Source organism: Sinocyclocheilus rhinocerous, unplaced genomic scaffold, assembly GCF_001515625.1.
Source record: "Sinocyclocheilus rhinocerous isolate Xijiao unplaced genomic scaffold, SAMN03320098_v1.1 scaffold927, whole genome shotgun sequence".
Classification (NCBI taxonomy): Eukaryota; Metazoa; Chordata; class Actinopteri; order Cypriniformes; family Cyprinidae; genus Sinocyclocheilus; species Sinocyclocheilus rhinocerous.
The window spans coordinates 64,315-77,952 of record NW_015649229.1 but is presented as its reverse complement, the minus strand read 5'-3'; the positions used below and the strand labels follow the sequence as shown (position 1 = coordinate 77,952).

General features: G+C 37.5%; 1 protein-coding gene across 1 annotated transcript in view; it reads right to left on the bottom strand.

Annotated features, from left to right (window-relative positions):
- LOC107710425 (syntaxin-binding protein 5-like) overlaps nucleotides 1-13,638 on the bottom strand; it is a 41,586-nt gene that overhangs the window by 10,651 nt on the left and 17,297 nt on the right. Inside the window, exons 4-20 of the mRNA XM_016515194.1 lie at nucleotides 13,431-13,531; nucleotides 12,653-12,787; nucleotides 12,413-12,476; nucleotides 12,221-12,304; nucleotides 11,366-11,489; nucleotides 10,361-10,439; nucleotides 9,731-9,885; nucleotides 9,497-9,569; nucleotides 9,211-9,424; nucleotides 7,486-7,673; nucleotides 7,167-7,292; nucleotides 4,833-4,984; nucleotides 3,706-3,789; nucleotides 3,463-3,525; nucleotides 2,614-2,670; nucleotides 2,471-2,518; nucleotides 1,530-1,574 (exon numbers count right to left, since the gene is read on the bottom strand). Coding sequence (XP_016370680.1) covers nucleotides 1,530-1,574; nucleotides 2,471-2,518; nucleotides 2,614-2,670; nucleotides 3,463-3,525; nucleotides 3,706-3,789; nucleotides 4,833-4,984; nucleotides 7,167-7,292; nucleotides 7,486-7,673; nucleotides 9,211-9,424; nucleotides 9,497-9,569; nucleotides 9,731-9,885; nucleotides 10,361-10,439; nucleotides 11,366-11,489; nucleotides 12,221-12,304; nucleotides 12,413-12,476; nucleotides 12,653-12,787; nucleotides 13,431-13,531 — 1,792 coding nt within the window. The remainder of the gene's footprint in view (nucleotides 1-1,529; nucleotides 1,575-2,470; nucleotides 2,519-2,613; nucleotides 2,671-3,462; nucleotides 3,526-3,705; nucleotides 3,790-4,832; nucleotides 4,985-7,166; nucleotides 7,293-7,485; nucleotides 7,674-9,210; nucleotides 9,425-9,496; nucleotides 9,570-9,730; nucleotides 9,886-10,360; nucleotides 10,440-11,365; nucleotides 11,490-12,220; nucleotides 12,305-12,412; nucleotides 12,477-12,652; nucleotides 12,788-13,430; nucleotides 13,532-13,638) is intronic.

The window sequence follows — 13,638 nt, the reverse complement described above, 5'->3', positions numbered from 1 at the left end:
AAAAATAAAAAAAACTCAAGCTCACTGAAGACAAGTAAACAGTCAGTGATTAAATAAGAATAGGAAACTAATTACAAGCAATAGGATAAAAAACCTACAGTAGAACATAAGAAATGCTACATACATTGTATAAGGTAATCAAATGCATAAAAGCACTGCATATTCTTTACTGTGTAAATTAAATACATATTTATTTTTATTAAAGTTATAAAAGTGATTTAGTCAAGAGCAGTTAGAGATTTTCTCTATTTTGTTGTTTGATTAACATGAATGACAGACAGCAGGAATATTAGACTGCTGTCACTTTAAGAACTGCCTGGATCCAATATACTGTTATTACACGCGTTTTCTCTCACAGCTGTTTGCATTCACTTAAGACCTAAATTACTGTGATTAAGAGGATACTTGCAAAGATGGCCATTTTGACACATACAAGGGTGTATTTAACCATTCAAGCCCTATAAAGTGGCAAAAATAACTCAGTTCAATACTCCCGTGCTCTATGAGCACCGTCTTGACGTGCGTGCGCCTCTCCGACAGTGCTCAGAAAGTCTCTCAGACAGCGCATGCATATAGTGAAATGAGTTCTCTTTCGCTGCTGATTGTGTTTCAGCAGCTTAAATTCACTTATTTTTTAAAGCGCAATGCTTAAAAATGCATGCAAACGATAAGTTTTCATGACCACATAGCACAGCAAAGTCGCATGAGCATGTAACCGCGATAGAGACGATAGTCCAAAATCTCTGCCAGTTGACAAATTTCTACTGGTTAATCATGTCTACCGGTATATCACACACCCCTAATTTGTTGCATGCAAAAAAAAATTATTTATTATTGTAGTGTCTACTATATGTGACCCTGGAGCACAAAACCAGTCTTAAGTCGCTGGGGTATATCTGTAGCAATAGCCAAAAAAACATTGTATGGGTCAAAATTATCGATTTTTCTTTTATGCCAAAAATCATTAGGATATTAAGTAAAGATCATGTTCCATGAAGATATTTTGTAAATTTACTACCGTAAATATATCAAAACGTAATTTTTGATTAGTAATATGCATTGCTAAGAATTTCATTTGGACAACTTTAAAGGCGATTTTTTCAGAATTTAGATTTTTTTGCACCCTCAGATTCCAGATTTTCAAATAGTTGTATTTCGGCCAAATATTGTCCTATCCTAACAAACCATACATCAATGGAAAGCTTATTTATTCAGCTTTCAGATGATGTATAAATCTCAATTTCGAAAAATTTACCCTTATGACTGGCTTTGTGGTCCTGGGTAACATATCAGATTTATTCCAACTCTGCATAAAAACGCCGACAATGACTAGTTGTTTTTCAGACCTGTACAGTTTAATCAGGCAGTTCTAGGCTAGAATAAGCTGCAAACTGGACCAGACTTTATGCTGATAATATAGGTAGACTGATTAAAGTAATGCTCAGTTTATGTCAGCATGGAAGATTTTGATCCCCTGCAAAAGATGCACAGCTACTCCTAGAAACTAAAGTGAGAGAACAAACGCTTACCATCTTTCTGATCAGCAATCATGTTAATTTTCCGGGATATCTTAGCTGGAAAAAAGAAAACATTGTTCTGAACATATAATCAAAGTCATTCATCTGTGAAGCAATGGTTACTAAAGTTAAATAAGAATTTAAGTAAGTATTAATCAACCGGTTTAAGAGAGAAATAAGCAGGTTGAGACTAAATTTATCAGCTGGAGGATCATGATGTAGAATGAAGCCAAAGAGCATCCATGAGCCCATCAGCAGCCAAAGAGACATTTGTTCATCTAGTATGTTACAATCAGAAGCAACTCGATCTTGCCCGGAAAATTGCATTGAGATTAGTGGCAATGAAACCAGCACCGATCAAGAGTCAGAACACCAGGAGCCTCATTTCTCTCTAAAATGTCTGTCATTGTGTGTGATCGCCCTGTCTGTGATTTCAGATGTTCAGTAGAGATCTGTGTGAAAACATGATCTGATCTAAATTTTCATCATCCTGTGTATTTTTACCCTTGAAACGCACCAGAGCAGAGTAAAAGCCTGTAATGTTAAAGAAGGTTAGAAAAAAGCACTCCTTCAAGAGATACAATTTCTAAAATGATGAGAATAAAAGTTTTAATCTAAAATGTCACTGCAGTATTTACAAACCATTTAGTAAAAAAAAGATTACAAAAACTTTTTTTCTTTAGATTAACATGCACTCATGAATCATTCACTACTACTGTTGAAAACTTTGAAAGTGGTAAATACGGCTCTCAAATAAGATCTCACTGGTCCACCATTTACTGGCACACCTAACCACCAAGCAGCAGACACACAAAGCTCAAGTTCAGCTCTACTACGCACTTAAGCAAACCCATTTTAATTTGTTTGGTTAGTTCATTTGGTTAGTGCACAAGTGCCCATTAGCACAGAAACTGAGAGACCCAGACTGCTGTAATATGAACATTATACAGTACCAAAGTCATTGGCAAAAGTCTTGGATATCCGCTTGCTTGTGGACTTCACTGGAAAATGTATTAAATAGAACCAATCAAAGAAAACAAAAGATTTCCAAGGACAAAAAAGCTGTTTTAAAAGGTGTGTTTATAATGTACCGTACCCTTGTCAATGAACTTTTGTTTGCTGTCTTCATCAGAATTGCACGGTGAACCGGAGCCTATAGCAACAACACAGTCTGCATAATAATGTGACACAGCCGATGGGGTCATATGTAACTTTTGGCAACTATATGCATATCAAAGTCAAATTCCTTGTAAATGAAATGCACTTAAGTCAGCACACCTGACTGGGATTCTGATGATGCTTGCAGAATTGTTTTAATTTTTAGCTGTGCTAAAGAATTTTTAAGTATAATAGAGCTTCACGTCCAATGCTCTGGCATTGCAGCATTTGTCAATATGTCTCGTCTATAAGTTGCAGTGTGCAATTTCTGCATGACCAATGGAATTGCATGGGTTTGGCGGGACTTCCAGTTTGTTCAAACCATGCCAACAGGGGTCCCTTAGTTCAGTTTAGTGCTGCAGAAATTACACTTTGCACCTTAAAAGGCACAGTCCACACAAAACGAACATGCTGTCATCATGAACTCAACCTCATGATGTATTAATATTGTTTTATTCTCTTTTGTTAAATACAAGGGGCTAGAATACTTGAAATGCAGACACATTACTAAATTTCACATTTTTGGAGCTTGGCAGTATAAAATGAAAGTGGGTGGTGATTAATGAAAAACAAAGGATTTCTGTTCCTGCCTCCTTAAATGCACGTTTAGAACAACAGAAGAGTGAGTAAATTATGACAGAAGCTTCATGTTTGGGGGAATTGTTCCTTTAAGGGTCTGTCAATCAACTCATCATAAACTACCATCAATCAATGCTCTCAATACATTTTGTTCTACCAGTAAATTTGAGGGAGAAAGAAAGAAGAAAGAAGAAGAGGGAATCTTTACCTGAAGTTGGTGATTTGCATCTCTCCTCTGGTGTGGCTGATGCATCATTACCATCACAAAGACCTGTTGAAACAAACAAGTCTAACCAAACAGCCTGGCTGAATTCACGCAATAAACATCACATAACACTTAAATAACAAATCAACACAAAAATAGACTATAGTATTAAACAAAGAGAAAAAGAAGAATGCAGACAGATATAAAGAGAAGGACAAGACCTTTGATGAGTGCTATGTGACTTACTGAGGTAAGAAGAACGAAGCTTTTTCACAGATTCAGAATAAAAGTTAGAGAGGCCGGACATGCAAGACTTCTTATGCAGAGTGTCTTTACGAAACCACAGAGAGAGACGAATATTGAAAGGGTGAGACAAAACAATGACACAAAATCAAATGAACAGCTAGAAGGCCTTTGAACTGACAGAGTCCAGAGACTGGATTCAGGGCAGATTGGACATTTGTTCTGCCTTTATTATTTTCAATAAACGAGTGAAGTCTAAAAAAAATTATTGACAATAAACGCACAACAATGCACAATATTAGTGGTCAAGATAATGATTACTGCAAGTTAAAAATTTTAATTTTTTGATTATTATACTACCCAATTCCAACAGAACTGGAAGCTTGTTTCCGCCAGATGATTAAAAAAATAAAAAAGGTAATTGTGACTTCTGATTTTTTTTCTATCACAATTCAGACCTTTTTTTTTCTCCCAATTCAGACTGTTTTCTCAGAATTGCAAGATATAACCTCCAATTCAGAGTAAAAATGTCAATTGTGAGATACAAATTGTGAGATCAATTCAGAATTGCGAGAAAAAAAAAAAAAGGACTGAATTGTCAGATAAAAAATCGTAATTATTTTATTACATGGCGGAAATGGACTTCCATACAAAACAGTACAGATGAAAAATTGTGAAGTGATTGATTACTATTAAATAATGAATAAACTGCCTTTTCACATAAACTGGCAAATTGGTCAGATTTTTTGTATCAGTGCATCACTAACAATAACGCAAAATGTCACATGGCCTTAAATTCAGTCTGTTGGCATCTGTGTATTTCAAAGACTGAAACTCAGATGAGTGAACAACAAAAAGAACAAGCAAAGACAGGGGACAGAAAAGAAGAAACACCGGCGCCCCTTTTTGAGCATATGGATCGGATGATTTTCTAAGATCGGTGCAGATGGTTCCTCGGCCAGAGACGACCACCTGCAGTTTGAAGGATGCAGGAGCATCACGGTCCGGAGACTGACACTGCTCAAGATGAGCATGTGCTTTACATTATCAGACAGAAACACAGACTGACAACATGCAGAGGTTATGATTATTAGTAAGAGGATGAAGCTTTCTCTTAGATGTCTGTTCACCTGCCGAGGGCTGTCTGGTTTTGCGGGGCGAGTGTGGTTGTCTGTGGTGAGGATCTGTTGAGCCATACAGCTCTGCTGTGCTCACGTTCAGAAGCAGAGTTTTCTGAAGGTAATCAACCACGGCAAGTCCATTACCATTGCCAAAAGCAACTCTGTAAAACACACAACAGATTCACACTACCGGTCAAAAGTAAGGAATGATTAAGATTTGCACCAATGCAGCATTTATTTGATCAGAAATACAGAAAAAACAATAATATTAAGACACATTATTACAATTTAAAATAACTGTATTTTATTGTAATATATTTTGATGTGTAATTTATTCCTGAGATGCAAAGCTGAATTTTCAGCATCATTACTCCAGTCTTCAGTGTCACATGATCCTTCAGTAATCGTTCTAAATATGCTGATTGCTTTTTTCTTATTATCATTATTATTATTATTGTTATCAATGCTGAAAACGTTTTTTTGCGGCTTAATATTTCTGACAGCTGTGATTTACTTAAGAATTTAAAGTATGGGTATTATGTAAAAAAAAAAATTTGCAGTTAAGTATCTATAAATAAAAAGTAAACTGCTATTTCTTAGCTTTAACAGTTTGCTTTACAACATTTGCGCAGCATTCATTTAAATCACAATTTCTCAAGGCTTCAGAACACACCAGATGTTAAACTGAAATCTCCATCCTGAAACCTGAAAATATTCAACTTTAAATTCAGCAACAGTTGATTTTACGATTATTTGACATTTGTTTGTATATAGTTATTAACAGACTGATAGATTTTATAGACTTGAATATCAAATTCAAAAATCTTTAGCGATGGTATATAAGATATAAGAGCATATTGTGGCTCATTACATTTGTGAAATGTGCATTTCAATAGTGTTCAAGTAGTTCAAATTCTTAATTATTGTAATAAAGAACAATTATTCAAGCATGGCTGCTAGGCTTTAATATGATGGATCATGACACATAAAACTTGTCTGAAAGATAATGAACAGCTGTTGTGGAAAGGAGGTGTTTTTAAATGCTCAGTAAACACATCATATATGCGGTAAATGAGCTACTTGAATTTCAGCGGAGACCAGGACAACTAGATGAGCCCCAGAGACAGATCCCCAGTGAAGACCTTGTCTCCTAGACGGATAGAAGATAAGCATGTTTACTGAATAACATTAATACTTAAAATTATATCTATGAAATGATTAAATGATATTACATCATTTATTTGTTTACATATTTTATATTTCATATATCTTAAAAGTTTTTACAATCTTTCTTATTACAATTACATCAAGCTCTGCAATCTGGAAATGTGGATATCGCGTGCGCCATAACACCAACAGCAGAACGGTTATCCAAACAACAAAAAAATGTGCAACACTCGCGTTACAGTGTGTGTATTCACACACATACTTGATGCTATCTACCTTTACATTAGTGACAGTAACTGGGCTGTTAGCTGTTAGCTGCAGAGCTAATGTTAAAGCCACATTCTAAGGATAACAAGCTAGGTAACCATATACAGTAAAGCAACAAAATTGTATAGCGTTAGTTGACTTACTTGTCCGAGGTTTGTAGCTGAGCCAAGGAGAGTTGGTACTGATCCAGACTTTATTTTCAGACGTTCAGCAAGGCCAGCTCTGTATTGGCCCAAGTTGAGGAAACAGTCGTCGGTGAAATGTTTGGCGCAGACATACAAAACTTTGGGAAGTTGTGTCGGCGCATTACCAGAGAAAATAAAATTAACCCACTGTTTCTTCATAGGCTCGGATGAAGGAACTAAAAAAATACTTCGGTGTTCATTTGTACATCCAAACACTGAGCAACTGCCATGCTTCGCTCGTTTGCAAGCCATGATGTCTCTCGAGGAAAAAAAAAATATTGCACTCGCCTGGCACTGTAGTAGCTCATTTTCTCATGGGCGGGCCAAATTCTCTGGGCGGGCAAAGCAGAGAAAGGGGAGGTAACCTTTCCCCGTATGACGACATAAAGGGAAGATTCCAGATTGGGCCATCTGAGCTTTCATTTTCTCAAAGGCAAAGCAGGATACCCAGGGCTCGGTTTACACCTATCGCCATTTCTAGCCACTGGGGGACCATAGGCAGGCTAGGGGAACTTATATTAATGTTAAAAAACCTCATAAAGTGAAATTTTCATGCCATGGGACCTTTAACTGAAAATTGAGTGTTTACTGTTGTCCTATTGCATTGACACACTATTTTCCTATTTGATACTGTAAAGCTGCTTTGACACAATCTGTATTGTTAAAAGCGCTATATAAATAAAGGTGACTTGACTTGACTAGTGTTGTCGTTTCGTGAACTTACAGGCCATATGCAGAGTTGACGGCCAGGCTGGTGATCTGTTGTGGCGGCTCCCCGCTGACCCACACCAGCTGAATGAGCAGCTCCACCTGGTAACCCGGAGACTGTTTGAGAGGAGAACTCCTGACCCTGGCCAAGTAAGACACAGGACACAATTAACTACATGCTAATATAAGCACAGACCAAATCATGTGGTCAAAATCACACAAGAAAAGACCATTTCATTAACATGTGAAGCGACCAAAGTCTGAAGTTTATGTTTGTTGTTTTTACATGCTGCTTCGGGACGAGTAAATCTGAAATAGATGAAAACAGACTGTACTTGAGACAGGGCACATTATCTCGCAGGCCGTCAGACGAGTTGTTGCTGCTGGTGGAGGGGTGGGACTGAGGCAGGCTGGTCTGAGGGCTGGATGAGGTTCCTGGGGTGGAAACAGCTGACGCCTGCTCGCCTCCGCCCTCGGGAGACTCCACTTCATTCAGCTCACACTGCATACGCACCTCCAGGAGCTGCAGACACAAGACAACTGTCATCAAATCTATACAATCATGTGCATGTTCACAGATGAAGATACAGATTTCCATGCATTTAATGGCCAAAAAAATGATTAAGTCAGGGTTATAAAGGCAGTTGACATGAAAGTAATTGTACTCTGCTCATAAGAAAACAGTCAATTCATTTTTCTCATACATTTTCTTCAGTTTGTCCATAAACACAATTACCTATGCAAGTCATTTCATATTTTAGCATTTTCAACAAAACTGACTGTCCTCATCTTGAACTGTGAGATACAGAAAAGTATTAAAATGAATGATATGGACAGAAATGATATGGATAGAAAATGAATGTGAAAAGAGGCTCCGCCCCCTGAGTGTGTAAGGGGAAACAGAGAGAAGGGGGGTTGGAAGAGTGCCTCGCTGGTTCAAGGCGGTTCTCTTAGAAGTCGGGGTGTGTACGGCGTGGGTTGTTGCCGACAACAGCCCAAATAAACACCCCTTTTGCATCAAAACGCCTCATCCTTGTCTGAGAACGTTACAATATATTAGCCTTATCTTATTATTCATTTTTTAAATTATTCTAGGTGTTGAAATTATTTTAGAGGTTGACTCTACAAATGAATTTACATATTACCTTGAAAAAATATTTTATATTAATTTGAATTCTATATTATTATTTTTTAAGGTAATATGTAGTCATAAGTCAAAAATCTAAAAACACAAAGAAATCTCCGTAACTCCCAGAAACAATTGAAGGACACCTAACAAGTACAAAATTAAGAAAAAGAAACAGAGGGACAAACAAAGGAATATCTGGCGGAAAAGAAAATATATAGAAGGGACATTAGATTGAACTGCATATGGTAACACTGTTATTAACTGTTATAATGAAATATTAACATTTCGACATTTATATACACAGACTTCTCTTGTAAAGTGACTCACCAAATTAATTTCTAATTGAGAAATTTCTTGGGGAGCTTTAATATTATATAATATTGCTAATACACAGACAGGAAGATATTCTCCAGGCTTATAAGTATAAAGAAGAGTTTTAGCCACTGTTAAATATATTTGTAATATATATGTAGAGCTACTTCCATGTTTATTTATTCAGTCCTACGGTGTGACACCTCCTCATTAAAAAACAAGGTTTTTAGCATTAATAAGCATAAATAAGTGAGAGCTTTACTCATTTGTGTGGATGCAGCATATGGTATTCTAACTGTTGGAAAACATGTGTCAAAACAACTGCATGCTTAATGAAATATCCTGCAGTGTGCATACTAAACTCCATCTAAAACGGCTTTAAACAGCATTTTTATAATTGCATTATAATCACCATGCAGTTTTTAGGACCTCATATTAATATTAAGCATTTGTCACATAGCAAGACCATTTAAAATGAACTTGTTAAATGAAATCAATGAAATGTACCTTAGACAAATCTATACATTTTAAACGAATATCTTGTTCATTTGTTCACTGCACATATATACATACATCCTGCACATTTACACATATATACATGCATTTAAATGGGTCAGACCTGAACCACTTCAGTGGTGACTTCCTGTTTGCTGAACCTGTAGACTATGACATGAGCCGATACTCCAGCCACACAGAGCACACGGCTCTCTGGACACCAGGACAGAATCTGGATGGCAGGAATGACTTCAGCTGGACAGTCCGCAAAATATTCGCAGCAGGTCACTGGAGACTCGTGGATGGACAGAGGATATGGATTCTCAAAGATCGGATACCTGCGCAGAGAGGTTTTTATAAAACAGCTGCACAAACCAAGACAGTGTTTATAACGTGTGGCATTTACTCACCCAATTTGTGCAAGGTCAATGACAACCAAATCCTTCTCCAGCAGGACAACAACCGCATAAGGCTCCTGGAAATCTGTGGGGATACAGAAGGAACAGCACTTAAATTTCAACAAAATACCACTTATTATTCTTATTTATTTAGTGAAAAAAATGTTTTTGATCAATTTTGATACTGTTAATTATACAGTAAACGTTATGGAAGAAAATCCAGCAACAGGTGGGGCAGTGACTTGCCGTTTGGATATGGGGTTTCACACAGCGTAAAGAAATCCACTATGGGGTAGTCCATCTCCAGCACTGCAGTGCTTTTCCCATGCATCACAGTCAGACAGGCTCGCCTACCCACTGTATCATATGACAAACCTCCACACAGTATCATGAATGGGTCCCTTAACAAAACAAATGAACAAATCTCATTTTTCCATGATGCAAAGAGAAGCCAAGCCGGAAGTGAAACAAATGAGTGCTTCATCCAGAAAGAGTGGAATGAAAAAAATGATTAAAAGCAATACAAAATGTACTGTCATATTAGCTGTATATTTTATGTCGGTCTTCTGAAAAACATCATGTCATCCCGTAAAACCCATAAAACCGAAGCATCTATGCCAGACAGTCTCTCGCAATGCCAGGTTGCACAAGTCTCAAACCAATGCATCATGCTCTGTTTGCTTCCTGAATGCAACCCTGAGTAAATGTATTGTCATAGTAGCTGTATATTTTGTCAGTCTTCTGAAAAACATCATGTCATCCCCGTAAAACCCATAAAACAGAAGCACCTATACCAGACAGTCAACGTGTGCAATGCATCATGCTCTGTTTGCTTCCTGAATGCAACCCTGAGTTCAGCTTCCTCTGAGGCCTTACCCTGCCCTGGTAGTTTTGTACTCCACTTTCAAGATGGGTTTGCAAGGCTCTGGCTTCTTTCCATCCTTGGGCTGTTTACCTGGGAGAGAATATTGCATGGTAAACAAGGTGTGCAAATAAATATGCCTTCATGTATTTTATTTCCTTTTCTATCACCAGTCTCTGTATAGTCTTATCATGGGAACCACAATAAATTAAGTGTAGAAAACTTTAGGCACATCATGGTTTAATTTTAATTCATTTGATTCTAATTAGATTCCAAAACCATTTTCGGTGCATCTACTAACTCATTTTAAAAATAATAACATTTTCAATTTTAATGATTTATTTCTGTAAACAGATTCTGCACTTTTGATAAAGAATCATGATGCACATGTAAATAGATTATTTTGCTTCACCCTTACTAAGGATTTGAATTTCTTCAGTGAAAAATCTGCAGTATTAAAGCTGAATTTTGTAATTTTTTGGAGGTTGAAACACATTCACACAGTGAAACACAATGAAACAGTTTTTAGAAGCAGAGGTTGTCATGGCTGTGCAAACTTCTATAGTGGTGAACAACAACAACAAATATAATTTTTTCTCACCCATTTGCACCAATAGCAAAAATCCATGTATCTATGACTTTACAAATGAGGAAAAAAGTATAGTGAGATTGATTACATTGGTCAGAGAAGAGAAAGATGTCAAATTTGCAATCACACCCTTAGCCGCTGTGTTAGAAACACTCACGCTGTTAAGGCTTGTTCACACCGGGACGAATATCGCGCGCGATTATCGCCGACGTTTAACGCGCAAAACGCGAGGCGTAAAAGCGTAATTTATGATTTATGATTAATTTATTTACTGCTGAAGTTACAGTAAAACACGACTTGGTGGCGCTCAAGCACAAAACGGTCTTGCTGAGCACACATTGATACCTAACGACGAAGAGGAAGTAAGTAGACTCCCTGAAGCGCTCAACCTGAGGAACTTGGAAGGGAGTTTGTTTGGGCAGAAGCTTACCATGCGGCGTAATGATCTGGGCAGGCTTGGCAGGAGCGCGTATATTCCATGTGGTAAGCGTGCCATCTGAGTGACTGCACACAAACTGTTTCCCCTCGTGATGCCAAGCCACAGAGTGGATCGCCTACAGGCCAAACAAAAGATGAGTAATCAACCACAAGAGAAACCAGGTCAGGCAAACTACGGTTCATGGGTTGTGACAGCACATATGAGTCAACAATAATAAACATAACAAACATCTTAGTTCCGTTCCTCATTGATAACACAAACGCTTCTGAAAAAAGTTACTTCCTGTAAACTAGAGTTGTTTATTTGAGTACTCAACAGATATATCAAGTGATCTGTCCATTTAGCCACATGTCACCATATGCATGGTAAAAAAAAATTTTTTCGATGTTGTAAATAACACAAAGGTTACTGGAGTCTGCGTCACAAAAAAAAAATACTATTTCAAAATGTTTGATTATATTTCAATATGGCCATAAAATAATGATAATTATTATTACTACTAAAATAAAACATAAAATTAAAAACAAAATGTAAAATAAAAAAAGAGCATTTAAGAAGAAGAATTTTATTTTACATTACTATAACAGGAAGGATGGAAGGATGGCTGGAATTGTACAGCTGTTAATATATTTTAAAGTAAAGTTTACTGCATTAAATAGAATAACATGAAATAACTGTTGTGTTTTTGTGATCAGTCACTACTGTCACATCTGACAGTACTTGGAGTACATCCCATCTCTACTGGAGACCTTCCTTCCTTCCTTACAGAACGAGAGTAAGTCGTTTCGCTTTAAACAATGCTCTAAGTTTGTCCCCCACCTGCATATCCTACCGTAACAGTCTCACCTCGTCATAGTTGTACCGACAGTCAGCCTTCTTCGATTTCAAGTCCCACAGCACAACTATGCCACACTCAAAACCAATTAAAAGCTGCAAAAAAGAGACACAACTTTTCTGAAATGATGCAATTTGACAGCTGAGCAATCAAAAAGGGTTCTGTGGGAATATACTTAATCCCAAAGGGTCAAGGTTTCGTACTTTCCCTTCGTCCATAGGGTTATCGCTGATATGAACTACAGGTCCAGGGTGAGTCTTTGAGGAACTGTTGAAGAGAGGTGACAGTTTATGAGGAAAATATTTCGAGGTGGTATGCAGAGATCATGCATGATGACCTTGAGTAAATATTTGTACATAAGACCTTTAATTAAAATCTCCCAAACCCAACAGTAGAAGAAAACACATGAGAATCACTGAAGTTCACGGTGTCTAGACACTCACAGTTCGATGGCTTTGTTCCACATGATCACATATCCTGAGAGGGTGAAGGACTCCACATTGACAATGTGAATGTTCCCTCTTTCAGTGCCCACGTACAGCCATTTACTCTGAAACGGCAAATGGCAAAACGTGATCCTGCCAAAGACAAGGAGAGAGCTGACCTTAATCAAAGTGAAATATCCCGCGATTATCTCATACGATGGCGAACATTTGACTGATCTGTGCCTCGTGACACATTAAGGATGAAATGGCAATAACAGCAGAGTGAAATCTGGCAAAATGAATGAGTCACGGTTGATAAATCATCTGGTATTACTGTGGACGACTGTGCATTACTGCCATTGTGTGTCTTCTGAATGGGACACCAATCAAGACTACATGCAACTGAGGACACTTGAGAACATTGTCCTGCCCTCTTGTCTCTGAACAAACATTCATTTCAAGCCTTCACATGGTCTGTGTATTAACAGAAAATGTAGAAACTCAAAGTACATTGCTATTTATAAACGACAAAAACTTTGAAAGACCAGGTAAGGCCAACATTTGTATTTTCTGAAGAAAATGTGAGTGGTGTTTGCCTGGGCTGCCACAAAAGCACAAAAGCTTCTCTTTTGTTGATAAGTGCCTCTCATCAAGTAAGAGATTGATGTGTTCCCAAATGCATGTTAAAGCGACCCATTCTCAGAGCAGATGATATATATATAATTTGCACATCGATAAGCACACCAAGTCATATCACAACAGTTGCGCATGGTTTATTTGTATACAGGATGCTTACCTCTCCCGATTAAATTTAAGAGAATGAAGGATGGCTGGAAGTTTTTGCCTCAGATTCCACAAATGAATACTGTCATCTGCCAAAGCACTAACCAGCGCCCCCTATGGACCAAACAAACAAGAACACAATAAAGGACTAAGGCCCAATCCCAATTCTATTTTATTCCCCTTCCCCTTGTCCCGCGAAACGGAGGGGAAAGGGGAAGGGC